This window comes from Takifugu flavidus, chromosome 21, assembly GCF_003711565.1.
Source record: "Takifugu flavidus isolate HTHZ2018 chromosome 21, ASM371156v2, whole genome shotgun sequence".
In the NCBI taxonomy this organism is placed as follows: Eukaryota; Metazoa; Chordata; class Actinopteri; order Tetraodontiformes; family Tetraodontidae; genus Takifugu; species Takifugu flavidus.
In genome coordinates this window covers 4,581,303-4,594,718 of record NC_079540.1, presented here as the reverse complement: position 1 = coordinate 4,594,718, position 13,416 = coordinate 4,581,303, and the positions used below count along the sequence as shown (strand labels likewise).

Genomic DNA, 13,416 nt, shown 5'->3' with positions numbered 1-13,416 from the left:
CACAGACCAGCAGATAACCCCGGTTGAGCTGTTGTGTAATGGAAGGAAAAGCAGCCCACAGCCAAAGTCAACACAAGCTGCTCTGACCTGAAAACAACAGGCCAATCAGCTGGCTTCAAAAGCACACACACACACACACACACACACACACACACACCAGCACATGGCCTGATCAAGAAAAGGACAACTCCCACGAGCCCACACATCTTGAAACATCACAAAAGCATGCTGCGTCCAGACAATCTCGTGAAAAAAGTCATATGATGTCCAAGATATCAGAAAGAAGAAGGTTCCAGGAGCACGTGCGTGCATGTGTGTGTGTGTGTGTGTGTGTGTGTGTGTGTGTGTCAGTGTCCTTACATGGTTGTTGGAGGCCTGTGTAGGGCTGAGGACGGGAGAGCCTGCTGGGCTGCACAGCTCAGGGAAAGGGTTTGGGATGGCCGGCAGAGAGGCTGGGCGCAACTGCTGCTCTTCCCGAAGGCACCTGCAGGGGGAGACAAACGCACACGTCAGAGTTCTGACAGCCACAGTGAAGGAAAAAGTGGTATCAAAGTATCAAAAACACACTCAAAACACCTTTTAGGGCTTATAGTTTTTCACTACCATTATAAAATCCTTTCAATGCTGCCACTGTCCAATAATAAGCATTTTATTATCATCTCTGAAATCTTAAGAGTGAAACAAATCAATTTCTAGACAAACCAAGATGTTATTCCTCCAATCCACAAACCAGTGTTTTCAGGTTATCTCTTCCATCGTTTTCTTAGAAAAGCAGTGCCTGTTCCTACCTGACAGCCTGTATGTGCATGGGCTGAGAGTGCCGCAGTCTGTCCCTGGAGGGGGAAGAAGCAGCAATGGCTGGCGTGTGACGGCGGTGGGCCTGGCCAGGCCCGGGGTATCCCGGCTGGTGGTGGTGGTGGTGGTGGTGGTTTGGAGTGTGTGCGTGGCCGTTGTTCAGGAGCAGCGTGGTATCTGCCTGCGTGGAGTACACGCTCTCCATGGAGGAGTTCATGTCATTCACCAGCTGCTCCAGGTCGACGTCGTCATCTGTGCAGACAGAGGAACGGTGGAACGGGAGGAAGAATTCAGAATAACCTGGTGAAATTACTGCCGAGAACACCGCGGCCCCGAAGCCCGGAAGAGGACGCAGAGCCTTGTTTTGAGGTTTTAGCTCTTCCTCATGTCAGATTTCACGCCGGCTTGGATTTCTCTCTGCGGTTGTAGTACGCCGACCCGCCAGCATGCCATTGGTTAGAATTCATCAAACCCATCATTCACACAGCCAAACTGCCCGTCCGGTGCCGAGGCCGGAACGCAGCGACCCGCAGACTCAACAACTGACCCAACCAAACCTCGATGGAGCTGCCGCAAACACAGTTTCCAGGCAGAGCTCAGCTTTTAACCCGACCCGTTATTACAAGAACTACCCTTTTTTAATATATCTATATATGAGGGCTCGATTCCCTACAGAAGCAGATATTAATTAAACGGCGTGATGCTCTTCCATGTTTGATGCGCGATCGAATTAGCATAGTTTCCAGCTTTTAAAATAAAATCAGTAATTTTGGGTTAGGATACCGAATCCATTAAAACACACTGTGGTATGTGTGCGTGTGTTTCCATGTATGTGTCCAAAGCCCTTTGGTCCTGTGTGTCCCACCCCAACACCACACACAGAATTCCTGACATTCCAGTAGGGAGAAATTACAGCACTCTGGGAATGCTCACCAACCCACTCCTGGCATATGGCGGCCAAATGATCAGGACAAACTGGGGCAACAGAAACCGGGCCCCCGTGCGTGCGTGCGTGCGTGCGTGCGTGCGTGCGGGGCCACGCCGGTGAGAGCGTTCGCTCAGCAGGAGGCGACCTGCCTGATTGCGAGTGGCAAAATTCGCATGGCGCAGGGAGGAAGGGCAGTTTGGGATGTAAGGTCATGTGCCACCACTCATGAGTGGGACAGACGCTTGGGGTGATGCGGAAAGGACAAGAGCAGCTGGAAATGTCCAACTGAGGACAAGGGAGCCGTCAGAACCGGTTCTCCAGCAGAGCAGGAGCCCTTATCAACAGCGCCGCCGCCACGAATCCTGACATCAACCCTGCTGCCCCGATATACGACAGTCTGAAGGCTTCTGATGTGGCGTCCCAGCGCCCAGGTGATCCACAACGGTCGGATGAGGGAACTGCGAAGACCTGATTCCAGGACGGCGTTGACGTACACCTCAGAGCCACAGCTGTATTGATGGAATGTCAGCCAGCCCGCCCCCGCCGTTGGCCAGACTGAAATATCACGACAGCGAGCAGATTCATGTCGGTCTCGATGTAAAAGGAAAACACGAACAACTTGGTGACCCTGTGCGAAATTCAGTCAGCTCACCTTCACGTAAAAATGAAGAAATTACCATTTAAATGTGCTTTAGATTTACAATTCCTCTTTTTAAAGCGTGATGCATCAATCAGCGTTAGTTCCTTTGGATAATAATAAACTGTAGATACTTTGATTGATGGCAGAATAACTGCAAAACCATCTGCTTTCAGCATTTGCTGCCAATTACTAAATGTTAGCTTGTCAACAGGCTAAATTTAGACGTCGAACTTGGTAAACAACCACTAAACACCATGTTCATTCTGTTAGCGTAAGCATATTAGCATGTAAAGTCACACTTAGCTCTGACGCATTAGCCAAGGCATAAATAGAAATGTATAACAGACTCTTGATTGTAAAAATAAATAAATAAACATAATTTGGCCCGTGAGGGGGGTTTAAATTCCTTTATTCCTTTGATGCGATGGCCGGACGACATAGGCGAACTTCTGCAAGTGGAAATTCATCAAAAATTTGATGGGGAATGTTGCAAAAGTCCTGCTTTTAGTAACTTCTCTCTTTTATGTCAGATTGTGACATATAAAACAACTGAATTAGCACTCTTGGCTGTATAGCCGCGAGATATCGGCATTTCTGAGAGAAAGCTATGAGAAAACCATGAGCAGCCAGCATGTCCGCCATAATAATCGAGGATTGTATTAAAATACATGTCATCAGATCATTGAGGAAGGGACCAGCCTAAAGGGAAATCTGAGCCAGCGCCGGTCTAAATATACAGCGCGTCCATCAGCGAGGATGACGCCATGTTTTTCTTCACGGGAGAAGGATTAGAAGCTTTGACTTCATCTTACCGAGAAACTATTTAGAAAAGAGAGACTTAAACTGTCTGACGGGTCCTGGCAAAAAGGCACTTTTTGAACAGAAAGATCCAAATCTGACTTTTCCCTGCGAACAGTTTGAAACAGACAGAAATGTTGGATTGTTCAGACATTTTCTCTGAGAAATGAAGCAAGAATCTCAGCGCTGCTAATGCTGCAACCACAAATTAAAGCTTTAAAGCTCATACTAAGCCGCGTGCACATTCATAACGTAGTCAACATCACAAAATCTGCTCTAGATGTGCGGACGGAAGCCTGTGTACATCTGCATACCTTCGCCGTCCCCACCCTGCCCCACAGACCTATGACCTACTTACTATAAACTTCCCTCTGCCCGGCTCTGCTCGACCTACAGGCCTATTTAAACAACTCATTCAAGGGAACCGTATTTTACGCTCTGGGACGACATCAGGAGGGCAGATGCCAAACGGAAAAGATGCCAAAGAGAAGAATTTATAACCCAGCTTCATTAGCCAGTGGATTCCCTGTTTTGTTTTTTTCCCCCCACCTTCTGCAATGGCCAAAGAGATTTATGCTAGCAGGACTAGCGCAGGGTAACGGCGTCTGTACGCGGGGAGGCGAGATGTGCTTTATAAGTCAGCGCTAACCTACACATCTGCAATAAGCATGCGAGGAGACATCAGGCAGGCTTTCTAGGAACAACCAGGGCCCGCAAATCATGTCAGGCAGGAATTGGGAAGCTCCAGAGAGGAATTGGAGGTGTCCAAAACAAAACACTGGCTGATTGATAGCCTGATCCTGGTAAATGTGCTGAAGCAGCAAATTGGGTTACAGCTGGGACTGATTTGGATGGATCTCCAACATCTGTTGATCTTCAGCACCTCATCCATAATGACGGCGCTCCGGCCCTGATGGAGCAGGACGGTGCAGCATCGCTCTCTGTTCTTCTCCTCCTCGGTTCACCTCCACAGGTAGGAGCCCCCGACCCTCTTCAGGCTAATCAGGCGGGTGTCTTCTGCTTCAGGATGCCCCCTTGGCTTCGTTAGCATCTTCAGGCTGCAGGTCAGGGTCACACGTCTCTGGGCCCAGCGTCTATCTTTGTCTAACAATCTACCTCACACGCGTTTGTAACATCCATCGTTCACAACACGTCACTTAAAACGCGATTCAAGCCAACAACACAGCAAGAGGAGCAAAGTTACCATGGTGATGTGGCAAATTTTGATTGGCCTGGCGCTGAAAGCTCGGAACGATCAGCCCGTCGGACCTGCGAGAAGAGGTGCGGTCCATGCTTTCCTGTCAAAGAGAAAAGGCAGAAAAGGAGGAGGAGAAGAAGAGAGAGGTGAGATTCATGCAGTAACGACGTGCAGAAGGTTTCAGAGCCACGTTAGCAAAGCCAAGACACGTTTGTGCTTCGAGGACTAAAGGTCGCATGGAGGTTGGGTTCATGCCTCGGCTCTCGAGGAACACCGAGACCCATGACAGTTTCAACATGCTGACTTTATGACCCCCCCCCCCCACACACACACACACACACATGCACACACACTTTCAAGGAGTCATTGCAAAACCAACACCGGTTTTTGATTTAAATAAACGAGATTAAAAAAACAACAACCTTTTCTTCGAGCAACACGTTATCGGCTCAGCACACTTACACAATCACACATGTCCTGAGCTGCGCACGCCGCTGCCAAGTTCCTCACACATTGTCTAATTTCTCGCAGCCTGGAGGCCAGAAAGCTGCAGGAGAAAAACAGGGAGGGATGCCAAAGCAATTTTAAATCTTCCCTTTTCTAGGAAAAAGAAGGACGAGGAAGCGTTTTTTCCAGGAACAGCTCTTGGGGTACGCTTGTGTATGCACACACACACTTTTCCCCCTGTGCTTTGAAAAGATCCATAAATGCCCAGAGTAAGATTTATGGCCCTCAGAAGAAGCAGCCAAACGCTTTCCAAGCAAGGCAACTTGGCCGCGGAGCCTGCAGGCTGACAAAGAACGTCTGCAGGCTCCGGCGAGAGCCGACAGGCCGCAGATACGACACGAAACGCCCTCCGTTCGGATCTTACTCAGCATGGAGGGGAACAACAACACAAAGGAGCAGCGTCCTGCCCGATCAGTAGTGCGCTGTGCTCCCAAACCCTGCCACACGCCGCCGTCCACCGGTCCTTTCGGGCACCTTCTTTGCATCCCTGAGCAACAAAAGTGCACGGAGGCCCAACGGAAGGCGTGCACGTTGGCGTCACTCGGCGGTCTCGGGCCTTTACAGGAGGACATCTCAGCTCCACCTCGAAACCTTCACCGAGATCCATCGGTGCAGGCCCGGGCTGGTAAATGGGCACACCGCACGGGAACAGGAGGCGGGGCTTGTCCTCAGCAATCGTCTATAGCGGCGTTGTTAATATACAGCTAGAATACGCAGGGAAAGTCCCCTCCCCTTGGCTGAGTTGTGCAGTAAAAGAGTCGGCTTTATTGGCCGCATTCCCCATAAAATGCTCATTGTGAGATCTTGTAATGCCCTCTGCTACTCTGCAGGCTGGAGCCTGAGTGCTAGTGATGCTAACTAAGCTTCTCCGGCGGCAAAATGTGCAACTCAGACTTTTAAAGCCTTTGCACATGGATCCAGCACCCGGGCCACTTCCTGGCCACCTCCAGGGACGTGTTTCAGACCCACATCATCCACCGGCTCCATTTATGTCTCCATGTCTTCCAGCTGGAGGGGTTTTCGGCGTGTTCCTTTGCAGATTTTGCAGAAAAGCTGGCGGTTAAACCAAGTTTCCACTCGCTTAGAAACAACACACTCAGATGCATTCCTGGTCTTAACGGTTCCATCCACATCAAAATTAAAAGGTCTCGCACAAAATCTTGATCTTGACTCAATCAACCGGCACATTTAGCTTTTTTTAATGCCCCAAAGCTTTTGGCTAGCAGTTGTGGGGCTGATGTCTCCTGATCTTCTCATAGTCCATTTCCTGATTTCCCGAGCTTTTCTGAGATCTCGCCGAAGTTTTTGCTTGACCTGCATTCTCAGTCTTGAACTATTTGCTTCAAGCTTGCAGGAAATCCAACACCTGAAGCCTTCTGGCTCTCAGAAGCCGGCCTCTTACCTTTTGCCGTACGGAACGAGGAATTCACTTTTCAAAGTGCGGCAGCCGGCGATTCCTTGAGAGCACGAGCATGAAACTTAACATGCGTGCTGAGGTTCTGATCCCTGTGTGCAGCCGCTGACCTCTGACCTCTGGGGAACATAAAGCAGGGAACGGCCGCGGGCAGCGACAGTTGGCAGAGAGAGTTTCTGAAATGTTTCAGGCTCCACACGTCTGCATGTAAGATGGAAGGAGAGAAAGAGAGGAGCTCGCCGCTTTTACATCTCTGGCAGGGATCCAGAGTTCCCAGTATGACAGACAGACAGACAGACTGACAGACACACACACACAGAGGCCTGGGCCAGTTCCCAGATTTCCAAACATGCCCGCCGTTATGTAAGTATGCAGAAAAGATGCCTCATCTGTGTCTTATCTACACTAAACCTGCCTACAGAGATTCTCCACAGGGACTGAGTGTGTTATGCCTGTGTGTGTGTGTGTGTGTGTGTGTGTGTGTGTGTGCCATGCTGTGTCATGTCATCTGGCCAGCAAATGCTGTGACCCACTTCGACTCTCAAACTCCCTTTTTTCTCTCCCCCCACTAGATGCAGGAATGCCATTTTCTATGGGGATTCAATTCACTATTCACTGCAGTCTCACTGGTGCAAAAAAAAAAAGAAAAACCTTTCCTGGAAGCAAACGTGAACCAGTCCAAGTCCCTTCACCTCGGCTCAACAGGGGCTCAGCGATCCCACAGTTGGAGTTAGCAGGGAGCTGCATTCTTGGGCCTTTACTAAGAGGAATAAGGCAGCTGAGGCTACGTCAGCTCCAGCATCCTATCCATCTTAGCACAGTGTCACGTCATTAGCCCCGCGCTATAAAGCCAGACGTGCAACAAAGCCCCCTGTTTGCTATTGTGGTTTGTTTAAGAACCTATTTTTAGCCCTCCACCATGCATCCCAGCCAAATTCTTTAGGTTACTGTAGGGTTGGAGGGAGAAAATCCAAGCAGAGGAACAAAGGCCTCTTTCTGCTGGGGTTGGACAGTGGAAATGGGCCTCGTTGTACTGCAGAGATGCCGTATTTCACCCAACTAGGCCAGGAGTCGCTCTCTGCAAAGCTCCTTCCACACGTTAAAGTGCACAAATTAACCGGGGATTTAGATTAAACGTCTTTGTCGGCTGAAAAGCACGTCGGAGCTTGTCCACCCTAACACCAACATTTAGCCATTTCTTTATGGCACGGTTAGAAAGTTAGCGATATAAGCTAGTTAGGCTACATCATAATAGAAGTAGCGGCAGCAATGGGTTACGAAACAGACAGAAACCACTTCCAAACACCGATTTGAACAAACTGTAGTCAGCTGCAGCACATGTCCTGACTGGGCTAGCAGTAGCCACGCGTGCAAAATGATTCTGCCCAGGTTTCAACGTTGACAAACATATAGTGAGCTTACCTTGTAGTTTGAATGATGTAAGAAGTATTCAGGACATCCCGCTAAGGCCATGGCGTCCCGTCAGCGTTCCCTCTGCAGGGAATGACACCCTCTGGTGTCACCAGCACCCTGCATGTGTAGGAGGGACAAGCCACAGAAAACCCTGAATGAGAAAGACAAAAAAAAAACAACAACATGAGATTCAACGACCAGCGCTGGGAAAACACCAGTTGCATGCTGGTATCCACATTAAACTCCAGAGGGAACGCTGCAGCACCCGTGTGTGTGTCGGGTGTCACCACAGCCCCGCCACTTGCAAATGAAACGTGGATGCAGGGACGAACGGGCGCGTGTTGAATCCAACGTAAACACAGCCATTGTGTACAACACACACACACACACACACACACACACACACCACACACACACACACACACACACCACACACACACACACCACACACACACACACACACACACACACACACACACACACACACACACACGTTCCCAAACAAAGCCTGGGGGTTAAGACTAAATAAGAAACCTCAGCTCCATGGTTGCAACACATGACCACTCAGCACCTGCAACTGGACTTGGGGGGAGGGGGGGGGGATTGCTCTGAAATAGGAGTCGGCCGTCGCGCTGGGCTGCAGCGAGAGGATTGGGATGAGCTCGTTTCCTCTGCGAAGCGGCTCTGCTGGACGACTGCACGTCAGAAGAGGAAAGCCAGCATTTGTGGCCACGGATCGGGCCGACTAGAATCTGCGTCGGACGGCTCGTTCCCGATCCCGCGTCCACATTTCAGGGAATTTCGCATCTTCAAAGCAAGCTTCGGCGTGCTAAATCGCTCGCTCTTTGACCGTGCCGGTCCCTCTTCACTGTCTCTCCCAGCACGTCTCCATTGTACAGGTTATTATATAACAGATATCAGACACTTCAAACAATATCTCCTCCTCCTCTTTTCACCCCACTAATTACTGTTTCCACTGGGGCTCTGCTATCTTTAGGCCACTCTGCTGACGGAGAATCTGCCTGAAATGTGTGTTCATGGTTCCGTGCACACACACTCACACACACTCGCAGGGAGACAGCCGCCCCTTTGCTGATATTTGCACTTTTTTCTTGCGAACAGTTTCATGTTTCACAAATTCTTGCATGGACTTACAGTACGTTTGTGTTTATGAAAATCAAACCTCTGGCCCAAAGGGCAAGCGGGGCTGATTAAGTGCGAGCGTGTGCGTGTGTGCGTGTGTGTGTGTGTGTGTTGAGCCTGAAAGCAAAGCCAGAGCTCCAACTGCTTGACATTTGCTGACATTTGTGGTTCCTCCTGCAGAGAAAGGGGAGTAATTCAGATTTACTGGTCAGACGGGGAGATCTGGTTGATTAAACGGGCCGAAGAGGAACTTAATAAAGCCACACGTGTGTCGGAGAGCGCGTGCGTGCGTAAATTGGCCTTCCTGGCTCGGTCTGGCCAGTGACAGCCTTTGATCGTTGTCCGTCCATCTCTAACAGGCCTCTTTATGAACAGAAGAAGGAGGAGGAGGTTTAGCTGCATGCACAGATTAACGCACCTCAAGTCACAGCTAATGGAGCTTTATGACAGACCTTCAACACACACAAACACACACACACACACTCTTAGCAAGCTTATCCTCCTTAATGCAGCTGTTGTGCTGTGGGCCCAAATAACTCCCTTACAAATGTAGCAATTAAGGGAGGCAGTGGTCGCACTTTTAGCCCCGCCGATGGGGCCATCTTAAGAAACGCGATCGATGATGACGACGGACTCTGTCAGCTCCAGTCCGAGGGCCCAAGATTTCTCCTGCATTAATTGGCCTGACAAGAAGTCAGAAGAGGATGCCTGCCCACAGTTGTTTTAGCGGTCCATTAATGACCCTGATGCAGGAAGGTCTGCTGAAATGTTTATGTGCTCACCAAACATAGAAGAAAGTGATGCTGGTCTGGGTTATTCTGTTGCCTGCGGTCACATATCAGCCCATATTGGTCATATTTTCACCCATAAGGAAAGCAGTGTAAGGTTAGGATCCATTCAGGAGCCTGCAGAGCTGAGCCAAATGAAGAGGCTCAATTTAAGGGGTTGAAATTCCCATAACTACCATGGGTCCACCATCACCAGCTCAGAATAGCAGATTTATCTCCATAATGCCAACGCAAGGTTGTCTTCCAAACACATAATACCAGTTATTATGGTCGCAGTGATGGTTTGAAATGCCCTTATTTAAAAAAATAAAAAACTGTGTTTAGAGCTTATTTCACCGCAGATAATTAAAAATCAAGTCACATTCAAGGCCGTCAAAGCGCCTGTTAAAGTCAGCTGGACTTTACAGACCAACTCCACCGCCTCCATGTGCACAAGCAGAGCAACGCCTGACTGAGTTTCATCAAATCCCGCTGGAATGAGTTCCTCAGCAAATATCAAGAGGCCCTTACGGTGATCGAGCGGCAGGACGCGGCGCAGGAATCGTGTCCGGAACGCGGCGGCGCAGCGGCGGCGGCGGCGGCGGCGGCCCGGGCGCTTCGACTGTCCTCGGCTGGATCTCCCGCACAGACTGCTCTCTGTCCGGGAAACACAAAGTCTGTCGGTTGTTCTGTCGTCTTCACCTTGTCCCCCCAACCCCCACCCCCCCGGAGTGCTTCACTTGCCACACGTACACACTCACGCCTGCGCACGCGCTCACACACCGGCTGAAGCACGCAGCGCACGCACCGATTCAACCTGCACTTTTCGACCAGCTGACTCTCTCTCTCTCTCTTTCTGTCTTCCCTCTCTCTCTCTCTATCTCTCTCTCTCTCTCTCCCTCTCTCTCTCTCTCCACCCACGCCCGCACACACCAACTCTGAAGGAAACCTCCTCTCTCCGCCCCGCCCTGAACGCAGCACCACACTGCAAAGAATAAATCAGCTTTGGGAGATTTTTTTTGAATTTCTCTTTCGTGCAGTTGCAGCAAATTAAGAAAATAGAGACACAAATGTGCCTAAATCGTTATATCTGACATATATAAACATGGGTATGACCCACATACGGGTGGAATCTGCATGTTTTCCACTCACTGGTGGGTTTTCTCCTGATCCCCATGAGGTTATTAAAACTTTCAGTCGCCCTAAGTGGCGTGCGCGCGTGTGTGCGTGCGTGTGAGCCTGTTCTGGAAGGACCAGGAGTTCCTTCCTAATTTTGAGGCTCCATAAACCAAATCTGGTCTATCCAACATTAAGGATAACATTATTTCCCCCTTCACTGTTCATTAGCTTAGCTTAATTACTTGTGTAAAATGGTAGAATTTAGCCTGCCAGTATCTGCAGTCATCAGCTACATGTGGCCAGGCAGCACCCTGAAAATTATACTGTGTATTGGATTTTAAAATGACAGTTCTTGGGCATCCAAGTGCAACACAACCCAAGCCTGTGCACAAAACTATCTATTCTAGCATTCCTCTGCCAGAAATATACACATTCCAACAAAACAACCCTGTCTCATTCTCCTTTTTCATAGTCACCCTAAAGACTGACATTGTTTGCAGCGTGTTTGAGACCTGCCTTTCACCTTCCACATGAGGAGGGCTTTGTGTTAAAGTGACACCATCATTAGCGCCATCAATCTACCTGCTGTCACTACTGCAGGTGTTCCGTATCTACTGTACCTGCAACTGTAGCCCGCGGCGAGGGCATATGTCTCATTTCATCACAGCTTTTCAACAGAAGCCCTAAAGGTCTAAAAAAAAAGAGAGGGTCTTTTAATTTAGAACACTTATATTCATATTGTGCACAGTTTGTATCACCCGGCACAATGATCACGCCATTTCCATTCAGTCAAGGGTAAGACGTCCGTGTAAATATTGACAGGGACCGCCAGTATTTCCTGTGTCGCAGAATGTTGCCGGGGCAGCACAGAATGAAACAAACTGTTTTGCAAACTTTAGAATTTAGCATTCTGGTCAGCTTTGAGAATGCTAAAGCATTAAGATATTTGCACTATTATAGATGCGGGTTTTATTTATACAATAGCCCAGAAAAGACAAGGGCGATAAACTGAAATACAAACATTAGCCACTGATGTCATGTTAGCACCATCAAATAAATAATAACGAATCTTTCTACGAGCCAACCTCAGCCTGTGAGGGTTAAAAGGAGGTTGTTCTTGCCACCACTAGTGTAAAACATGGTTTATCACTAATTAACTTTAATGAAGTGCCTTCTGGAAGAGCTAGCCTTCGTTCAATGGAATGGCACAAGAACACTGCTAATAGCACAGCAGCTGGGCTACTAGAGTTGCAGTTGAAACTGCTAAAACCACCAAACATGTTAGGGTAGCAGGTTCAAACGGGATCCAGGGCTAAACTACGCTGGATAATCATTGATACCCCCTCGATCTTTTAACTAACATCCATAACTGCTGGTGAACGCAGGGTTTCACAGCTAACTGCAGTAAAAAAGCAGGTAGAGGATCCGGTCCAGGTGGGACGGGGCCAGGGCTGCAGAAACACCCACGGCCTGGTCTGCAGGGGGGATGGTCAAGCCTACGTGAGTCCTCCGTCAGGTTTACAGGGGGAAAGCGTGGCCCATAAATAGGTCAAAGGTCCACGCTATTTACAGAACCAGCGCTTCTGTTTATACAACTGACACCAGGAGGTAGTCCAGAAAAACATGGCGAGAATCAAACCCTCAAACCACCACATGGTGTGTTTATGCTCTGAACTTGGCAGAACCTCCCAGACATCTGCGGCCTTCTGTTCTCGTTACAGCGCCGACTGTGATTGCACGTCACACTGAACATTTTCATCTGACGGCGGTGGTCTTTGATAGGGTTGGGTTTAGGGTTGGGTTTCCCTGAGCGGAGGTGCAACAGCACCCGTGGCAACGGCCAATGAGATTCCAGGATTCAGAACATAGTGGAAGCGCTTCAGTTGGGACGCCACCTCGAGCCCGTCTTATCTGGTTGATGTAACAGGAAGTTAAGGATGGATTGTTTGTAGTTTTTTAGAGGAGCAGAATTTTGTGGACATCACACGTAAAAGTCTACTTTTTAACCTTATTCTGGGGAAAAGCCGACGACTTTGCCGCCTTTGTTTGATTTGTTGTTCTATCTTTACGGCCCACGTTGTGATAGGCTGTGGCTGTCGAATAATCTTGCTTTGATCTTTAAATTCTTTTCCTTGAATGATTTGGTTTTGGACGTTGACCAAGTTTGCTTTGATCTTTAGCTGTTTTTTCTAGAATGATTTGGTTGTGATTGTTGAACGAGTTTTCCTTGACACATGTTCAACCCTTAAACTGGAGGAACAGAAACAACAAAAAGCCCTTGAGGCCTCACCCTGGAATATGACTCCACTTGTAACAGATCACAACCTTTGAAACATGAAAACTTTCTAAGAAAGCCGGAACCACTTTACGGGCCCGGGCCCGGTTTGGCCCGATGACTGGCGAGCCCCCGCTGCTCTGTTTGTTTGCATTCAGAGGTTCGGCGTAATAGACTTATGCAATCAACAGCTTGGTGCTTCCCACTGAAATGGGTCAGCCGCACAAACACACGAGCCGGAGCGCTGTTTTGAAAACACGGGAGGAGCGTGCTCGTTACGTAAAAAAGTCTTCTGACCCTTGTTGGGAAATAGTTTGGCATCCCAGATGTGATGGAATCTGAGTCCCACAAGGCCGCTGGAGGCCATTCAGACCCAAACACACAGCAAAGGGGAAAGAAAGCTCCGCTTATATGAAGCG

At 49.0% G+C, this 13,416-nt stretch overlaps 1 protein-coding gene across 4 annotated transcripts in view; it reads right to left on the bottom strand.

The window, feature by feature from the left end:
* Window positions 1-10,382, bottom strand: part of LOC130518648 (growth factor receptor-bound protein 10-like) — a 28,260-nt gene extending 17,878 nt beyond the window's left edge. The window contains exons 1-6 of one of the 4 annotated variants that reach the window (XM_057021405.1): window positions 10,357-10,375; window positions 10,135-10,260; window positions 7,703-7,844; window positions 4,366-4,459; window positions 789-1,047; window positions 361-484 (exon numbers count right to left, since the gene is read on the bottom strand). In XM_057021405.1, the coding sequence (XP_056877385.1) occupies window positions 361-484; window positions 789-1,047; window positions 4,366-4,459; window positions 7,703-7,753 (528 nt within the window). In that variant the 5' untranslated portion in view covers window positions 7,754-7,844; window positions 10,135-10,260; window positions 10,357-10,375. Of the gene's footprint in view, window positions 1-360; window positions 485-788; window positions 1,048-4,365; window positions 4,460-4,821; window positions 4,907-7,702; window positions 7,845-10,134 lie in introns of those variants that run through there. The other 3 variants (XM_057021404.1, XM_057021406.1, XM_057021407.1) reach the window with 3 other exon arrangements.
* Between the last annotated feature and the right edge of the window lie 3,034 nt (window positions 10,383-13,416).